We start from the raw sequence: 18,380 nt of genomic DNA, 5'->3' as shown, positions 1-18,380 counted from the left end.
CAATTGTTAAGTCAAAAAGCACATCTCCAGGTTGGTAATATGCAGTCCATCAGAACGTTCATCCCCTAGCCCTGCAGAAGAGAAACCCGCCCACAGAGCACCAATGTTCCAGTCTGTATCAGAGCATGCTTCCTGGGGCCACTCCATATTCAAGTGCCGCCTGCCGTGTGGGTGGCCCACCCTCAGCCTGGCCCTGCCCTGGCAGGCCCCACCAGGACCTTGGTGCATGCAGGGCCGCACAGAAGACAACCTTTGCAGTAGCCTTGTTCCACGTCCAGTTTATTTTAAATCACCAGTGACGGGAAGGGAAGACAACCTCACTCAGTTTAACTTCCGGCCCAGGCTGGTGGCTCATGCTGAGTCATCAAAGAAAGCTTTTGCCATGGCATGGGCTACCTTCAGCACTCTCTTCTCCTTTGCTTCTGACCCAGCATCGTCTCGGGCAAGCCTCACCCAATACTGCTCAGTCCTAGGCAGGTAGTCTGCAAACTGCTCACCAGGCGTCACCAAGGGGTGCTGTGGCTCTTTCATGGGAAGGAGGAAAATAAAGAAACACGTTCAGCAGAGGAAGAAGGCCTGGGTCAGGCAGTGTAGGCCACCTGCTCGCGGCCTGACGGAGTGACTGTGGGAGCACCCGGATTTACAGAAATGACGCCGTGAAGCCGTTCTGCACGACGACACTGCTCAAATAGCAAGCTGCTCAAACATACTCCAGATACAAATATTTTCTAAAAAACAGTGTGGATGAAAAGGGGCCACATGTTAACCTGACAAGCTCAGGGAAGGCCTGCATGGCAGCCCTGCAAACTCAGAGACCTAAAGTAACCACAAAGGATGGTCTGAAATTAAAACTTTTTAACTAAAAGCCATTTATGGCAGGTAGTCAGGTCCTAGGCTAGAATCATCCTTGACAAAAGTTAACCTTTATCATAACTGAGTCTGTCTATGGCCTCTGCATCTAAGATAACATACCTTTGGAATGTCAGGGTAACTTCCCTTTTTCCAAACCCCTCAGGGCACAACCAATGCTCCAAAGCAGAGACTACAAATCCTCTTGTTATTTTTATTGTGTTGATTATTGACTATTAAATATCCTGTAACCACTTTAACTAAAAGATGTACCATTTTACTTTTTATTCAATCCCAGAGGTTTCCCGACTTTGCTTTCTCCCACCCTCCCTAATCTATCACCAATGAATTTCATGTAACCACTTATACCTTCCTTTTTATTGTAATATAAGAAATAAGGTGCAAAACTGCCATTCTCTGGAGCATTATCTCAACAGGTTGAGATTTTGCTTCCCGGAAATTGTTAACAGTTTGGCTCAAATAAACTCACAAAAATTCTATACAGGTTTGAATGTTTCTTATGCTGACGTTAGGCTCACCTCTGAAGCATATCTACAAGCAGTCAGATGTTAATACTCACCCTGGTCCTCCTCACTGCTGTCCTCGTCGTCCTCGTCCTCCTCTCCACCCTGAGCGCCCTCACCAGCATCGCTGTCCTCCGAGTCAGTCTCCTCCAGCCACTCCTGTGTTTCTTCAGAGGAAAATGAACATCCACAGAGGGTCAGTGCAACCAGAACGAGGGAAACCGAGACTGGGAGCTGCTGAGGACCCCATCTTCTCACTAAGGAAACCCGACCTGAATGCAAGACCCCTCACCCCAACATATCAAAATGCGCTGTTTTCCCTGGATCTTAGCAGAGATGGTGAGAATAAGATTGGCAAACCAGAAGACAGAAAAAAATCTTACACCAGCTGTTTTATACCTTCCCCTAAATGTGTGGATTTTAACTTTTAGTCTCAGACCGTAAAGAAACTAGTGACTTAAGAAATGAGCATGTACCACTAGCGAGAGCCTGTGGTACAATGTGAAAGTGAGGAATGAAGGATCAGAGAGGAAATGAGGCCCCAAGGTTCAGGTCACAGACTGGAAGGGGCTGCCTGGAGGCTCATGTGCACACAGCAGGCGGCCCACGATGGGAAGCCGCCACAAGCAAAATCTGCTTTGCATCGATGGGAAGCCTGGACAGTTCTGAGGCTCACATGACTGGTGTCAAGGGTGAGCCGGGGTCCCTGTGATGTAACCAGCCTCGCTCCCTGTGACCAGGGTCTGCTCTCACATGAACAGCCAGAGAGCACCCGGCTCATTGGCACAGGGTAGATCTGGGCGGCACTTGGGGGCAGACTCGACAAGATGCTTTCCGAGTGCTCCCACCCAACCAAAGGAGGTGCTTCCCCCCACCACAGCTCACCTGGATCCGCCTCCACCAAGACCGTCCACTGGTCCATTTTATGCAGGTCAAGGCAGTAGAAGTCGCTGAGGGTGACCTGGCGGTCACCGGCCTCAAACATGCCCCCAAAGAGGTAGAGTCGGCCATGCTTCACGGCCAGCATGGCATTGGAGCGGGGGCGGGGCTCCACCAAGGGGCCACCTGCTTCCTCTGGGCTATCATCCTCATCCGACTGTGGCTGTTTTGATGGGCCTGGGGCTGTGAGCATCTGCTTAATGGTGACCACTGTTCCGTCCTCTGTGACCACCTCTCTGACCACCTCTCGGGGCGCCTGGGCACTGGCCTCCCCACACTCCTGCTCGTTGGCTCCCTCTGGCTCTGCTTTTGTGCCCCGCCTCCGCTTCCTCTTCTCTGACTTGGGCCCCTGTTGACAAAAAGCAGGGCAGCCCACTTTAGCGGCAGACAGGGCTGTGAGCTCCAGAGTGCATGGGGAGCACCACCCACCCCTGGTGCTGGGCAAACGGCATTGGGCTGTACCCCTAATCCACCTGCTGGGGTTGCCCCTTGAAGTCCACACCCAGTGTCACTCCTCAGAGAATGTGGAAGGTGGCAAGTCCAGAAACAGGCCCTCACGCTCACTCAACTCTCAGCAGGGGCACTGAGGCCACTCGACCTGGGCCGAGTCTCTGCCACAAAGTGCCGCCTCCCTCCCTCAAGCCCTATTTCTGAGGCCGCTGACCTGATTTTGTCAGCTCAAGGCCCAAAGCCGCTGGGGATCCCACTATTGGGATGGAGCCCACCACTGGGACTGGTGCCACAGCAGGGACAGAGGTGATGGGTTCCCTGCTTACAGTGACAGCTCACAGAACGGCAGAGGGACCTAGAGGCCTGGGTGTCTCAACACCTGGCCTGGAAGGCAGAACTGGCTAACAAGACCACACAGCCTCTACCCAGTATCACCTGTGGAGGCAAGAGCCAGGTGCCGTGTTAAGCTGCCTGTCTGGTGCACGATGCACCATGGAACCACTTTGGAGCCTGACTCTACCTTCAGCTGTCCCGCAAACCAGCGGTTCTTGGTGGCATCGTAGAAGTACAGGTCATTGAGGAAGTCGCCCTCCAGGCTCTCCTCCTCTTCCTCATCACAGACACCCCCGAAGAGCAGCGTTTGACTGTTTGGGGCCATGGCCACAGAAAAGCCAGACCTGGGAGTGGGCTTGGTGCCTGAAGGGTTGATCCGAGTCCACACCCATCTGCCTGTCACAGGAGAGCAGGAGCTGAGGTAAGATGTAGGGATGGAGGGGTAGCAAGAACCAGCCAATGGCACAAGTGTCCCTGCTCCCCCAGTGACTAGGACAGATGAAAAAATGCAGAACCGTGGGTAAAAGTCCATCAAGTCACTCATTTTCCTCCCTCTGCAGAAAAACAAAACACAATTTTCAACATCTCACTCGAAGTTTTAATTCTTTTCCTTAAGGTTCAGTTTGCAATGGGGTGCCTTTTTCACAAACCCTCCAAACACTGCGCCTTAGAAGCTCTTTCCAGCTGTGGATGGAGGCAGAGATGAGACAGGCATGGAGGCTGGCACACCCAGTGCTGGGAGAGGCCCACGCTGCACCCAGGCCTCCGGGAGGACCCTCACTCCACCCTCCCTTTCTCCTCTGTGGGCTGCATGCCCACAGGCCACACCACTTTATGTTCTTCCCTCTGGCTTGTGTTTAATTTCTATGATCAGCCTCAAAATGTAACCTAGCGTGAAACGCGGGGGAAAGTTTTCCATCACATCTAGAAAGAAGAACCAAGATTTTCACTCCAACAAACATTAAAAAGAAACTTAACAGCCCAGTGGTGTTGCTGAATGGTTGAGCATTGACCTATAACATGCCCAGGTTGCAGGCTTGATCCCCAGTAGGGGGCGTGCCGGAGGCAGCCAATTGATGATTCGCATAATTGATTTTTCTATCTCCCTCTCTGAAATCAATAAACCAATATCTATTTTAAAAAGAAGAAACTTAACAGAAACAGCAAATGGGAAACATTGCGTCCTGCCTACATGTCCTCCATCAGCACACAGCCCAGGGGTGACTCCAGGCTGCACCCACTAGGGGCCACGAGATCGATTCATCACTACCAGCATATTAATGCTTTGAGGAAATAGAAAAGGATACATGTCAGGGGCCCCTGCACATAGCACATAGTATGACGCATGCACACAAGTGTGCACCAGCTCATAACACACCATGTCCTTCTCACTGTGGGGTAAGGGCCTGATGGCGAGGATGCAGGGGAAACACAGGCTGGGGGTCTCACAGCCTAGAACAAAGTTCAGCTTTCAAGTTCAAGTCCACTGATGTGTAAACTGGGTAAGTTACTTCATGACTCTAAACCTAGCTCCCACTTGGAAACGCAGATGTCCTCACCAGTCGTGCAATGCGTGTGGTTGGCACCGGAAGCACCTGGGTAGGAACATTTCTGAAGTCTTGGCTTAAAGAATTTTAGCACAGGAAAGAGATGTAGGTATTCTGCACAACAACCCCTCATTTTACAGAAGACAGATCTCCCAGGAGATGAAATAACTCACTAGAGGTCATAAAGCAGACCCTGATCACACTGGATCCCTTCGGTCTAGTCCAGTCCTCTCATCACAAGACCTGCATCACACAAATGAACCACAACCTTGCTTTTTGTAAAGGAACTTTAAAAAGTGAACGTTGGAGATGTCAACCGCACCTTAAGCGGTCCAGAAGTCTATATGCTAACATCAGTCCCTTGCTCTTGAGCAAGGACAAGAGAAATGACTAGAAAGCTGTGGTTCCTGCTCTCTGCAAAGGGGAGTTCATGGTCTGATAGTGTGTTCAAGCCAGTCCATCCTGAACTCCCCAGAGGGTGAACACTCCTCAGCCGCCTCACTGTGCAGGCAGGAGGACACTTAGGGTTATTATGGAGGGTCCGGCCTGGCCTGCTCAGGGATGAGGATGGCCTGTCCACTGACCATCAACCCTACAACCAGAAGGGCAGCTGGGCTTCCGTTTCTCTGCCCTGCCTTTTGCAGCGACATGCAGACCACCCATGGGCCCATCCTCTCACAGCACCCGAACCTTCTCTTCCTTCCTCAGACTTCAGCAGGAACATATCTGAATGCTGGGTGCCTTTGTCCACATCTTTCTTGATTCTCTGCAAAAGGAAAAGGAAGTCGTGTGAGAACTAACAGGGCACCACCTACATCTAAGAATAGATTTCAAATTTTAAAACCCTGCCTTCTAATGACCACAATCATGCTAGAAGCACTCTATGCTTCCTTACTGGAGCTTCCTGTGGCTTCCGCAGCAATCCTGCTTAAGTGGACGGAGCTCTAAGGAGACCACCGTGGGACTGTAATGCTATCATAATACAGCTGTCCTTCCATTTTCAGTCCCTGTGTATCTTCAGTTCCCATCATCCTTCAAACCACGTGAGTCAGGCTGCACTGCGAGGATCAAATTGATGCTCCAGCAGAAGCCAGCCACCACCCAGATAAGACTTTTCTGAGCTTCTAAAACAGCTGTCTGAACCCAGAGTCTAGCTTCAAATTGCTACCATTACCCAGCCAGACCAGACACCTCATTCTACATAGCAACGTCCACCAGGCCTCATGCCGAAGCTGTTATCTAAACACTAAAGGTGTCTCAAAAGCTACTTGGCAAATATCCTGGGTGGAAGGATTTCAGTAAATTAACTTATTTTTATTTGTACTTTAAATTCCTTATTTTTAATAAAATTTTAATTTCAGAATACCTTTATATTTGCAGAAAAAAATCAGGAGATATTATTGAGGATTCCCACATACTCCACACCCAATTTCCCCTACAGTTAACATTTTACATTAGTGTGGCACATTTGTCACAATTAATGACCCAATATTGACAAACTACTATTAATTGAAGTAATTCTTTGTCCGGATTCCCTCAGTGTCTCCCTAACATGCTTTTCTGTTCTAGGACGCTTGTTTTAGTGTCATGAATCCGTAGGCTCCTCTGGGACATGACGGTTTTTTAGACTTGACTTGTTTGTGATGACCTTGGCAGTTTTGCAAAATGTCCCTCTGTTAGGATTTATCTGGTGTTTTTCTCACAATCAGACAGGGGTGTGGGGTATTGGGTGGTGGATCCCAAAGGTACAGCACCCTTCTCATCACATCATCTCACGGGTGCATGCTGTCACCATGACTTATTGCCGGCGTGGACCTTGACCACCTGGCTGAGGTGTATTTGTCAGGTTTCTCCACTGTCGAGAGACCCACCCCACCCCACCCCACCCCACCCCATGCCAGCGTTCCACACTGTCTTCTTCAGAAGGACACCCTCTGAAGCCCCCACTGACTGAGAGGGAAGTCATGCTCCGCCTCCTGTTTCCCAGTCTCTATGGAACTCTGCATAGGAGTTTTGTCTCTTCCCCAATTTATCTATTCAGTCACTTGTTTATAATCGTGTGGACTCATGGTTCTCTATATTACACCTTGGGCCATAATCCAATACCATTTCATTTTGTTGCTCAAATGGTTCCAGCTCTGGCCACTGGGAGCTCTTTCAGTTGGCTCCTGTGTCCCTCTGACACACTCCATCAATGTGGTTTCTTACAAATAGTCCCTTGGTACTACAAGATGCTCCAGACTCATCTTGAGTACTTCTTGCCCCAGTTCTAGAGCGGGCCATTTCTCCAAGGCGCACTGGCTCTAGTTCATGGAGGTGGTGTTAGAAACCAAGACCTGAGCAATGGCGCTCACTGCTGCTGGGTGCTGCTGCTTATCAGCCACTCAGCTGACAGAGCCAGGAAATGTTAAAAGAAAAGGAATGCATAATTATTTTTCTTTTAACTAATGAGTATATATTTACTATAAGGGGGGGGAGCTATTCTCCTTTTGGAAAACAAAACAAATAATCCAATGTCCATGGATAGAACAGGTGACCTGAACATCCTCAAACCAAGGAGGTTCAACATGGGTCACGCATAGGGAACAGCTGGAATCTCAGGAAATCAGAACTGGTGCAAGCCTCTTGCTTTCCTTCTGGAAATATCTGCACGTTCAAGTGGCGCCATTTCTGCATGTTACACAGTTGTTGAGACTAGATATTCTCTTTTTCTAGCAGATTCACACAGAGGAAATGACTACCACCACTTCCATGCTTGCCCTTTCAGACCAAAAGTCCCAGCGTTTTTAGGAACTAAATCCACACCTAGCAGCCTCTCCCGCTAGGGGGACAGTGAGGGAATTCAGTGACATCTGTATTTGTCTAGAAACGCAGATAGCAGCTGTGCTTCAGCCAATTCTCTCGGCCTCCTTGTTGTCACTGCACCTGCCAACATTAAATGTACTGTTGTGCTGACAGCAATGATTTCTTCTCAGAATTAACAGTCTAAGGAGGTGGGGGACACCTTTTATGCTATAACATTTAAATCCATCCCCTCAAAGCTTAATAGCCAGAACCCTTCCTAAGCAGGGCTACTAGCTCACCAAGTCCACAGCTTCCACAGTGACAAGCCAGGGTGTGGCCGGGGGACAAGGATGCCACACCCTTCCGACTGGAACTCACTAGTTAAGGGGTCTGCACACTCCAACAGGTTTATAACTCCTCCTTTATAGCAGTTTCTTTTCCTAAAGTGTTGTGACTTCCTCCAAAACCCAACCTCCTTGTCCTCAAAGGAAACAAAAAGCTGCCTTGTGTTACTCTCTTATTGTGGATCACCTGTGCCACGGCTTCTTTCTATCAATGCAAACCACACTGGTTTTTAATCTGCCCAGTTAGTCTCTTCACTGGATTAAACTCTACTAGGAGAGGAAACAGAGTCTGCAGGGATTTTTGGAGATGGCACACTCCCATCCAGGGAGTCAGAACTCTGAGGGCCCAGCCTCTTCAGAAGGAGGATCACCTCCTCCTTGAAGCAGCTCAGGAAACTTGATATTAATGCCACACAAGGAGTAACCCAGGTGTTCACTCTACAGAGCAGAACTTACTCCTCTACCCACAAATTTCTGTCTAATACAGTATTAATGGGACCCAAAGACATCTGAGAATGTGTATCAGGTGTTACAACATTAAGTTGAAAAAAACCTCCACTGTTTCTGAAATTATTCAGTCTGTCTGAGACCCGGACGCCAGCACTGGGCACCCATACCATCCTCCCCAGCCCCAGCCCCAGGCCCTGTCCTTGCAGCCGGCACACAAGCTCTACACTCCTGTCCTCAAACAGTCCGAAACTCAGAGATGGACTCATTTTGATTGTCATGAGAGCAGACCCCCAGGCCACCGAAACCCCCGTGTTCAGTGCAGTCTGGTCCCTGGAAAAGGTAGCGACAGCTCTGAGGTAAGCAAAGGCCTTGCACTCCAGAGACCTGAAGTCGGAACCCAGCAACTCCACTCTGAAGAGTCCTTACTTCTCCTATCCACTCCCTGGGGCATTCCCACCTTTATCCCCGAAGGGCAGGGGAGCTTCCACAAAAGTAGCTGCAACCTGGTCAAGATTCAAACAAAATGAAAAGTGAGCTTCAAGTTACCTGCTTTTCCAGGGTCAAATAAAACAGCCGCACAACACACCCAAACCAGGGGCTGTGCGAACAGAAACCTCTTGTCCTGAGAACTGAGAACCAGCAACACAGCTGACAGCAAGAGGAGGCCCGCCCCCACTCGCATGTGTGTAAGGCATCCTCCCAGACACGGAAGGATGAGCTGCAGTCCCCTCTGCCCAGTTTCACTTTCCCCAGTCTCAGTTGCCATGGTCAACCACAGTCCCAAAATATTAAATGGAAAACTCCCCAAATAAACAATTCATAAGTTTTAAATTTCAAGTCATTCTGAAATAGCGTGATGAAACCTCACACTGTCTCACCCGGGACGTGAATTGTTCCTTTGTCCGCCTTCTCCCCACTGTCCTCACTCCTGTCCTCAGTATATACTCCCTGCCCATTCCTTAGTCCAGGGGTGGGCAAACTTTTTGACTCGAGGGCCACAATGGGTTCTTAAACTGGACCGGAGGGCCGGAACAAAAGCATGGATGGAGTGTTTGTGTGAACTAATATAAATTCAAAGTAAACATCGTTACATAAAAGGGTACGGTCTTTTTTTTTTTAGTTTTATTCATTTCAAATGGGCCGGATCCGGCCCGCTGGCCGTAGTTTGCCCACGGCTGCCTTAGTCACTAATCAAATCGTTATCAAATAGACTGTCATGGTATCACAGTGCTTGTGCTCAAGTAACCCTTACTTTACTTAATAATGTCCCAAAGCACAAGAGTATTGACGCTGGCGATTCAGATATGCAAAGAGAAGCTGTGTTTCCATGAAGTGAAAAGGTGAAAGTTCCCAATTTAATTTAAAAAACCCTGTATGCTGAGGTTGTCAAGATCTACATTAAGAAAAGTCTTCTAACCATGAAATAGTGAAGAAGGAAAAAGAAAGTCATGCTACTTTTTTTGTTGTACCTCAAATTGCAAAAGTTAAGGCCACAGTAGCATGTAAGTTAGTTAAGATGGAAGGCACTAAATCTGTGGGTGGAAGACATAAACAGAAAATGTGTTGCAGTGTTGTGCCAGAAAGCATTGAGCCTATAAAAAGACTTCAGCAAGAAATCCACTAAAATGAGTGACATTAAGCCCATGGTCGGCAAACTGTGGCTCGCGACTGAAACTTCGTGGCCCATGCGCAGAAGTCGGTATTTTGTGGAAGAGCCACACTCAAGGGGCCAAAGAGCCACATTGGCTCACGAGCCGCGGTTTGCCAAGCCGCAGTTTGCCAACCACTGCATTAAGCCATTTACTGCAAGGTTACTGAGTGGTTTTTACACACTCAGGGATAGGTTTGGACTAAGAAACATAAAAATTACTGGAGTGAGAGGGAGGGAACATACACATAACTTTTATTACAGTACTAGAGGCCCAGTGCACGGATTCGTGCACCAGTGGGGTCCCTCGGCCTGGCCTGCGGGGATCGGCCGAAATTGGCACTCTGACATTCCCTCAGGGGTCCCGGATTGAAAGAGGGCACAGGCCAGGCCAAGGGACCCCACCGGTGCACGACTGGGGCCTGGGAGGGACCTCGGGAGGGCTGCAGGGCATGTCCAGCCCGTCTGGCCCAGTCCCAATCAGCCGGACCCCAGCAGCAAGCTAACCTACCGGTCAGAGCATCTGCCCCCTGGTGGGCAGTGCATGTCATCAATGGTCAAATTAATGGTCGGACACTTAGCATATTAGGCTTTTATTATATTATTAGAGGCCCGGTGCACAAAATTCATACACAGGTAGGGTCCCTATGCCTGGCTGGCGATTAGTACTGACCGGTGGGGCAATTAGGGGGCCCCCGCTGGCACCTGCCTTGGCCAGCCTGGCGCTGCCAGCTTGCCGGCCCCATCCCCTGCCACTGGTTGCCTCCCTCTGTTGAGGGGCGGGGGAGGGGCGCCTACTGGCACCTGCCTTGCTGGCCTGGGGCCTGCGGGCTGGGGGCAGCTCCTGTGTTGAGCATTTGCCCTCCGGTGGTCAGTGCACGTCATAGCAACTGGTCGTTCTGCCGTTCGGTCAATTTGCATATTAGGCTTTTATTATATAGGATTATATGTTCTACTTTATTAGTGTCGTTAATCCCTTACTGAGTTTAATTTAGAAATTAAATTATAATAGGTATGTGTGTGTACAGGAAAAAATATAGTATACATAGGGTTTGGTATTCTCCATGGTTTCAAGCATCCACTAGGAGTCTTAAAACGTATCCCTCACACATAAGGGGTACTACTGTACTTTAAAATGCTGTGGATTCCTCTTGGCCCACGTGTCTGGAGCAGGGGAGAAGGCAAAGCTGCCTTCTGTTCTCTAACCTGACAACTTCAGCATCTTGGCCAGTGGGAGGTTGGATTTATAAAGTTATCAGAATTTTGTCCTGATTCCCCTGGATTTACAATGGCAGTAATTTTTCAAAACCAGGCACAGTGATGGCTGAGGTCCCCAACTGAACCATTTGTGAAACACAGAAACCCTAAGGCGCTGTTCCTTTTGACACCTCCTGATTTAAACCCTACGTGTGCAGGCTGCTCCAAGACACTTCCAAGGCATCTTCACGGGACTACGCACCAGGCATGTCATCAGCTCACCGTGCAGGTTGTCCAGCAACCCATCCCCTTTGCCAGGGAGTGACGCCAGGCAGGAGTCATCTCCGAAGGGTGTTCAAATCAGGACTTGAGCAGCCCACCGCCTACTTAGACTAACCACTTTTTAATATTCCACAGCGTTCACAACTCAAATCTTTCCTAATTCAGATAAATCCCACCAGATAAGCTTTTCACTGCAATTCAAATGCTACAGGTCTGGATTAAGTGGACTTGGAGTACCCACCCAGCTAGTTCATGTGGCGAGCTGGAGAGGATTAGGCACCGAGAATTAGGCACCATTTTGATTAACAGCGACAACAGCTTCACAAGATTCCACTGTTTATCGTCCTGGTTTACTCTATGAAGCATTTGCTGTGATCGAGTACTGGACCTGGGCACTTTGCACAGCTTTTGGCCACACCAGCCTGTGTCTCAGGACCCTCCTGACTATCAAACATTTTCTCTTTCCAGAACAAAAGCTGACTACTCACTGGGGTGGGTGGGGGTATGAAAGACAGTGGACACAGGGCATCTCTCTGCCTCAGTTGTCCCAACCACCCCACAGGCAGCCTACTCGGGTACCAAGTCACAGGGCCCATTCACCTGGGGTAAATGAGAATGAAAACCACATGAGATGGCACACATCCATCAGAAAGGCTGAACGTACTAGTAAGAAGTGTGACACCACTAGGTGCTGGCAAGTATGTGGAACAGCCACACTCTCAGGAAATTTGGGTGCAACTATTTTGGGATGAAGCACAACAGCTTCTTATTAAATTAAGTTAGACTCCCCTGTAGCCCATCAAGCTCACTCCTAGAGATCTACCCGAGAGATATCAAAACGTGCAGCCACAGAATGACTTGCACAAGAATGCTCACAGCGCTTTATTCATAATGGTCAGAAAGTGGAAATAAACCAGGTGCCCACCAATAAAAAGTGGACAACTATGGTGTGTCACAGAAGGAATACTTAGTGTGAAGAAGCAGTTCACTGAAACGTGCAATGTGGCCAAACCTCAAAACATGCTGGGTGAGAGGAGGCTTCCTCTTCTAAAGAATATGTGCTGCATGACTATCTGAAGTTCCGGAACAGGCAAACGGAATATACGGTGGGAAATACCAGCACAGTCCTTGCCTCTGGGGGGTGGTAAGGGCAAGGGAGGCCAGGAAGGGCTCAGCAGAACTATAACTCACAAGGGGCATCCATCTGTTATAACAAGTAAGTACACACTCAAACTGTGTGCACTTTTATAGGTATTTTCACATTAAAAATTAAACATGGAATTCTACTCAGTGATACATGTTCTGGTATTTAGGGGGAAGTATACAGATATCTATACTTTTCTTTGAAATACATTAAAAAATGGATCGGTAGCAGTATAGATATGATCAAATATGTGATAAAGCAAGTACAGTGAAATATCAATGGCAGAATCTAGGTGGGGAGATAGATAAGTATTCACTAATTCTTTCTGGTCACTGAATGTCGAAAAGTTTTCAAAATAAAAGTAAGAAAAAGCCTACAATGAGATACCAATTCATCTCTCTCAGACTCACACCCGCTTACATGTTGGTGAAGTGCTGATAACAATGGAGGGAGAGCAATGCTGGTGGGTTTGATGGTGTGAGGGCACACCGTGTGAAGGACACACGCCAGGAGCCAGCAGGAGACCCTCTAGTGCACCTGAACCAAGAGATGTGCATGAGAAGGTTCAGGTGCATGTCAGCACTGCTTGCAGATGAGAAAAGAAAAGGCCCACTAGCAATAGAAACGAGAAACAAGTCGTGGTATATTCTACAATGGAACACTCTATAGCATTAGATCCCTACATACACAATTATTCATCCTGCAGTGTTTTTGGGCGTATAGATTAGAACGTAATATGACTGGAGCAGATTAACACCATCTCTGTCCATTTCTAATTCAATAAAGGAATCGTTTATATGAAACTAATATGCAATAAGTTCTCATTGTTGATGAAAATACAGAAGTTACTGTATTTTCCTACATGCCACATCTTACCTGCTTTGAGTAGCCCCCATAGATGACAATGCTGCCCTGGGGAGTGACAGACATTTGGCAGCCAGATCTGGGTGTGGGCCCAGTCCCCGATGGGGACAGCTTGCTCCACGTGAATGTGTCCAGGTCAAAGGCATACACGTCATTGTAATAGATGTAATCTCTGGTTATAATAGAATCACACAAACAAAAAGGCAGGGACATTAAAAAGCAAACCTAATTTAAATTAAAGATAAGTTTTCCAGCATTTGTACTATAACCAGTTTAATTAAAATTTAAGTTCATGATAGGACTAGAAGCATATGCGAGTTTGCATTTGAAAATAAAAATAATGCTAGACCATAGAAGCACAGTGATTTCCCTGAATCTGAAAGCCTTTATAATCTGAAAGTTATACCATATTTCCTTACATAGTTTATAAAATCACAATCTTACAGCCCTGGCAGGGTAGCTCAGTTGATTGAAGGGTTGTCCCATATACTAAAAGGTTGAGGGTTTGATTCCCAATGAGGGCACATACCTAGGTTGTGGGTTTGATCCCCGGTCAGGGCAAACACGGGAGGCAATGTTTTTCTTTCCTCACATCGATGTTTCTCTCTCTCTCTCTCTCATCAATAAAAAATAAAAACCACATTTTCTTGGGTGAGGATTTAAAAATAAATTATAATCTTACTCTGAATGTAATTTTAAGCTCAATAATCAAACACCAACTTAAATGAATACTCAGGACAGAGGTATTTACAGCTTGGTAAGGGCTGTGAAGAGACCCTGAACTGGGCAGAAGAAGGGACCACAAAGGCCTGAAACAGAAAGATGCCGAAGGCAAATCCCTTGACTCTGTAAGCACAGGCAACAACGAGGACATGGTTGAGGTGTTCCAGGAGACCCTGCAGCCCTGCCCTGCTTAATGCTCCTGGGACTTAAGTGACAAAGAACTCAAAACGCAGAAGAGGCCTTGCGAGGGGAGCCCCAGTGCGGGGAAAGTGGCAGCTCTGTCCGAGTCACAGAGAGAATGCTGTGTCCTGACATGAGAATTTTACAGATGGCCACAGGCCTCTGGTCAAAATCACACCAAAAGAGTAACAGACATTCTCCAGCAATTCAAAATGGAGAGCCTAGAACTGATTTTTAAAAGAAAACACAGAGGAAGTGGTCAGCCACCCCAGTCTGAAGGGATTTCTGTCTTTTCCACTGCATTCTAATAATCTGAGACGGGACTCCATAGCAGAAGGACCATGGTGCAAGGCCTGTCTGCTCACCTATACCTACCCTCAAACACTGTGCACAGCATGGCATGTGAAACAGAACAAGTCGTCTGGTGGCCTTTCTGACTGGCACCACGACCAAATGCACCATTCTGCAGGGGCACATATAAACTGAGGAATGGGGAGGCTTATAGTTTTTAAAAGACTTCACCACATTCCACTATTTCCTCAGATTTCACACTGCAGATTCTCAGCAAAAAAAAAAAATCCTGTTCTGCACATACAATAACTATAAACTGTCATTTAGTTTTTAAAAGTCAAACTCATTTGTTTAATATGGATGGTGACTACACAGCTATCTGTTCTAGTTTCTTCATTTTTTTCTGTATTTGAAATACTTCATAAACAATAATTTTAAACAAGGTAACAGTTGATAATAGCTTTGAAAATTTTTCTAATTCTGAAATGGTTGCAAGTTACAACCACTATAAAATTTGATTCACTTTATAACCTGAAGTGCCAGGAGGGGCTATATTTGTGTTGTTGTTATTAATCCTCACCCAAGGATATTTTCCACTGATTTTTTTTTTTACAGAGAATGGAAGGGAAGCAAGGGGGTAGGGGTGGGAAGAGAGAGAGAAAGAAAGAGAAAGAGAGAGAAACATCCATAGGGTGCTTCCCGCAGGTGCCCTGACTGAGGCGGGGGTTAAACCTGCAAGCCCAGCATGTGCCCTTAGCTGGAAATGGAACCTGTGACCCTCCAGTGGGCAGGCCGAGGCTCTAAGCGCCAGGGCGAGGAGAGGCTGTATGGATCTCACTCCCTGTCCCACTCACAGGAGGTGCTGAATTAATGCACTGACAAAATCATGAATCCCCATGCCTACGTTTGACAATTATTTGTGTGTTTTTTTAAAGTTCCAAGAATAAATATAAACAACAATTGCTTGGGTATCAATTTTTAAAAATAGCTCATGCCTTGGCAGACGTGGCTCAGTTGGTTGAGCATCGTACTGTGCACTGAAAGGTTGCCAGTTCAGGGCACATGCCCAGGTTTATGGGTTCATCCCGGTCAGGGTGTGTATGAGAAGAAACCAATTGATGTTTCTCTCTCACATCGATGTCTCTCCCCCCCGCCCCCCCCCCCCCCCCCCGCCCCTCTCTCTAAAATCAATTAAAAAATATTTTAAAAAATAGCTCAGGCTCCCTTGTCCAAAACGGCAATGACTAGGCAAACACCTACTTGGCAGGAGGGCAGACCTGGGGCAGTGAGCCACGGTGAGGGCAAGAGGACAGAATATGGGACCAACTGAAAATCAGCAATCTTTGGTTGAGGACAAGTTCTACTACTTATTATCTTGATTTCCTCAACTTTAATTTAAGAGAATCTATATAAAACGTGGTAAACTGTATGACAAGACATAAAACTAAAGCTTTATTACAACCAAGTTACACCTTCCAAGATACAAACTGACTCCTTGCTTAATTTGAGTTATACTTTTAAAATCCCCTCCAAAGAATTTAAGAATTTATATCCGTTTCTCAAGTAATAAAAATATTCTTTATTCATGAAGAAAATGGAAACTTTAATGGAGCCAAATCTACAGTACAATCCTCAGCCTAAAATGGGGGGATGGGGAAAAATTACAACGCTCACTCTTCATTCACCAAATGCCTCCTTCTTCACATATATGTGAGAAGATTTATTTTTATAAGCCAGTAATTCTTAAAAAAATATTTGTGCAAATGCATCTTAATCTGACAAAAATGTGAGTGGGGCCACCACAATTAATAAATTGATAACTATGCTATTTTCTTATTTTGTACTTTTTTATTGATTTCAGAGAGGAAGGAAGAGAGAGAGAGAGAGAGAAGAGAGAGAGAGAGAGAGAGAGAGAGAGAGAGAGAGATATTGATTGATTCACTGATCGGCTGCCTCCTGCACATCCCACACTGAGGATTGAAGCCCGCAACCTGGGCATGTTCTCTGATCAGAAATTGTGACCTCCTAGTTCATAGGTCAACACTCAACCACTGAAACATGCGCGCCAGGCAAACTATGCTATTTTTTAAAAGAAAAGAGAGCAGAGCGGAAAATGAGGCACTCAGAATAAGGCATCTATCCACCTTCTTTGACATGGTCATGGTCAAAGAAAAATCATTGCAAACATGGCCTTCACCAGGCGTTACAACAGTGCAGACATTTTACCCAAAATGTTATTGTATTATAATGGCAAAAGGAATACTGCTAGCCTATTCACTATATATCTTGTTTTTTGTCTAAACTAGGGATATTCAAGAGGATAGCTGTACAGATGACAGGTTTAAAACAATCAGGGATGCCCTAACCGGTTTGGCTCAGTGGATAGAGCGTCAGCCTGCAGACTGAAAGGTCCCAGGTTTGATTCCAGTCAAGGGCATGTACCTTGGTTGTGGGCACATCCCCAGTGGGAGGTGTGTAGGAGGCAAGTGATCGATGTTTCTCTCTCATCGATGTTTCTAACTCTCTATCCCTCTCCCTTCCTGTCTATAAAAAATCAATAAAATATATTTTTTTTAAAAATCAATCAATCAGGGACCCTGCTAGGTTGGCCTGGGAACCCACTGTGGCTTATACTAAGGTAACCATGACACCGAAGGAGAAGTGGAGGCCCCTCTGCAGACACCACTGCAGAACACCAGCTAGCGCTATATTCCCTAGCAGGGTCCCCTGGCCAGCAGCACCAGGCCCCAGGCCCACTGAGTCAGGTACCTGAGGTGGGGCTCAGCAACCAGAGTTTTAACAAGCCCATCAGGGGATTCTGTACCAGGCTCAAGTGTGAGAAGCCTGTGTTAGATAAGATGATCACATTATCTATAGGGCTCAGTACAAAATAAAATGTGGGGCCTGTTCAATAATTAATCATTTCAAGACAGTGACAACAGAGCATTAAACTAAGCTCAGGCCCTCCTGAGTGTGGAGCCCTGGTTGGCTACTTGAACTGCATGCCCTGGTGTTAGGAGATGGGGCAGCATATTCCATGTGTATTCAGAATGGTCTTTACCATAAAAAGTTCCCTCCTTACTACTGCAGGAAAGAAAGATCTTCCTGCTATTGGCACTAACCTTGTACTCTCATGGAAACCACCAAAAAGTATTAACTGTCTCTTCCAGGCTACCATACGATGTCCACTCCGGCCTGAAGGACCCCCTGGTGATCTAAAATAAAAAAAAATAAAATAAAAAAAGACCACTTTTTAGACCAATTTCTGTTTGGCAAGCACTTACTGAGTACCATTTAATTTGACAAGAAACCTTTGCAGACCTCAACAGCTCCTTAATTATGCTGAAAACATGGACCCCAGCACTGAAAGGTTTCCTTTAATAGAGAGGAATGTTCATGGTACATTATCTGCTTACAAGTAAATCTATAACGAAAATAAGAAACAAATTTAGCCAACCACCATGGACATATTTAGAAAAGAGTGACAACTCAAGAACCTCAGGCAGGTCCTCAGGAGGCATCCAGAAGACAGACAGCATTGTTATCCACACGTGTTACTGCCTCTGAGGACCTACCAGTGGGACAAGAAGTAAGGCGGGAGGCCATGATGTTGATGATCCTGACTCTGTGTAGCCTTAAGCTAATGTATTTGTATCTTAGTGTTTTTTTTAACAAAGAAGTTTAAAAAGTAATAAAGATTAAAAATATTTAAATGGATAAAAGCTTACAGAATAGGAGAGAGAACCAAGATGGCGGCAAAGATAAACACCTATACTTGCGGCCTCTCACAACCACATCAAAGTTACAACTAAAAGGCAGAACAACTACCAC

General features: G+C 46.7%; 1 protein-coding gene across 3 annotated transcripts in view; it reads right to left on the bottom strand.

Annotated features, from left to right (window-relative positions):
- Window positions 1-263: 263 nt before the first annotated feature.
- The window catches only part of KLHDC4 (kelch domain containing 4), a 46,476-nt gene continuing 28,359 nt past the window's right edge, over window positions 264-18,380 (bottom strand). Inside the window, exons 6-12 of one of the 3 annotated variants that reach the window (XM_070397763.1) lie at window positions 17,672-17,764; window positions 13,368-13,527; window positions 5,333-5,408; window positions 3,283-3,491; window positions 2,259-2,661; window positions 1,430-1,540; window positions 264-524 (exon numbers count right to left, since the gene is read on the bottom strand). In XM_070397763.1, coding sequence (XP_070253864.1) covers window positions 352-524; window positions 1,430-1,540; window positions 2,259-2,661; window positions 3,283-3,491; window positions 5,333-5,408; window positions 13,368-13,527; window positions 17,672-17,764 — 1,225 coding nt within the window. In that variant the 3' untranslated portion in view covers window positions 264-351. The remainder of the gene's footprint in view (window positions 525-1,429; window positions 1,541-2,258; window positions 2,662-3,282; window positions 3,492-5,332; window positions 5,409-13,367; window positions 13,528-17,671; window positions 17,765-18,380) is intronic. The other 2 variants (XM_070397765.1, XM_070397764.1) reach the window with 2 other exon arrangements.

Source organism: Myotis yumanensis, unplaced genomic scaffold (genome assembly GCF_028538775.1).
Source record: "Myotis yumanensis isolate MYYU_CA2020_CCGP unplaced genomic scaffold, mMyoYum1.0.hap1 SCAF_18, whole genome shotgun sequence".
In the NCBI taxonomy this organism is placed as follows: Eukaryota; Metazoa; Chordata; class Mammalia; order Chiroptera; family Vespertilionidae; genus Myotis; species Myotis yumanensis.
This window is presented reverse-complemented; position numbering and strand designations above follow the sequence as displayed.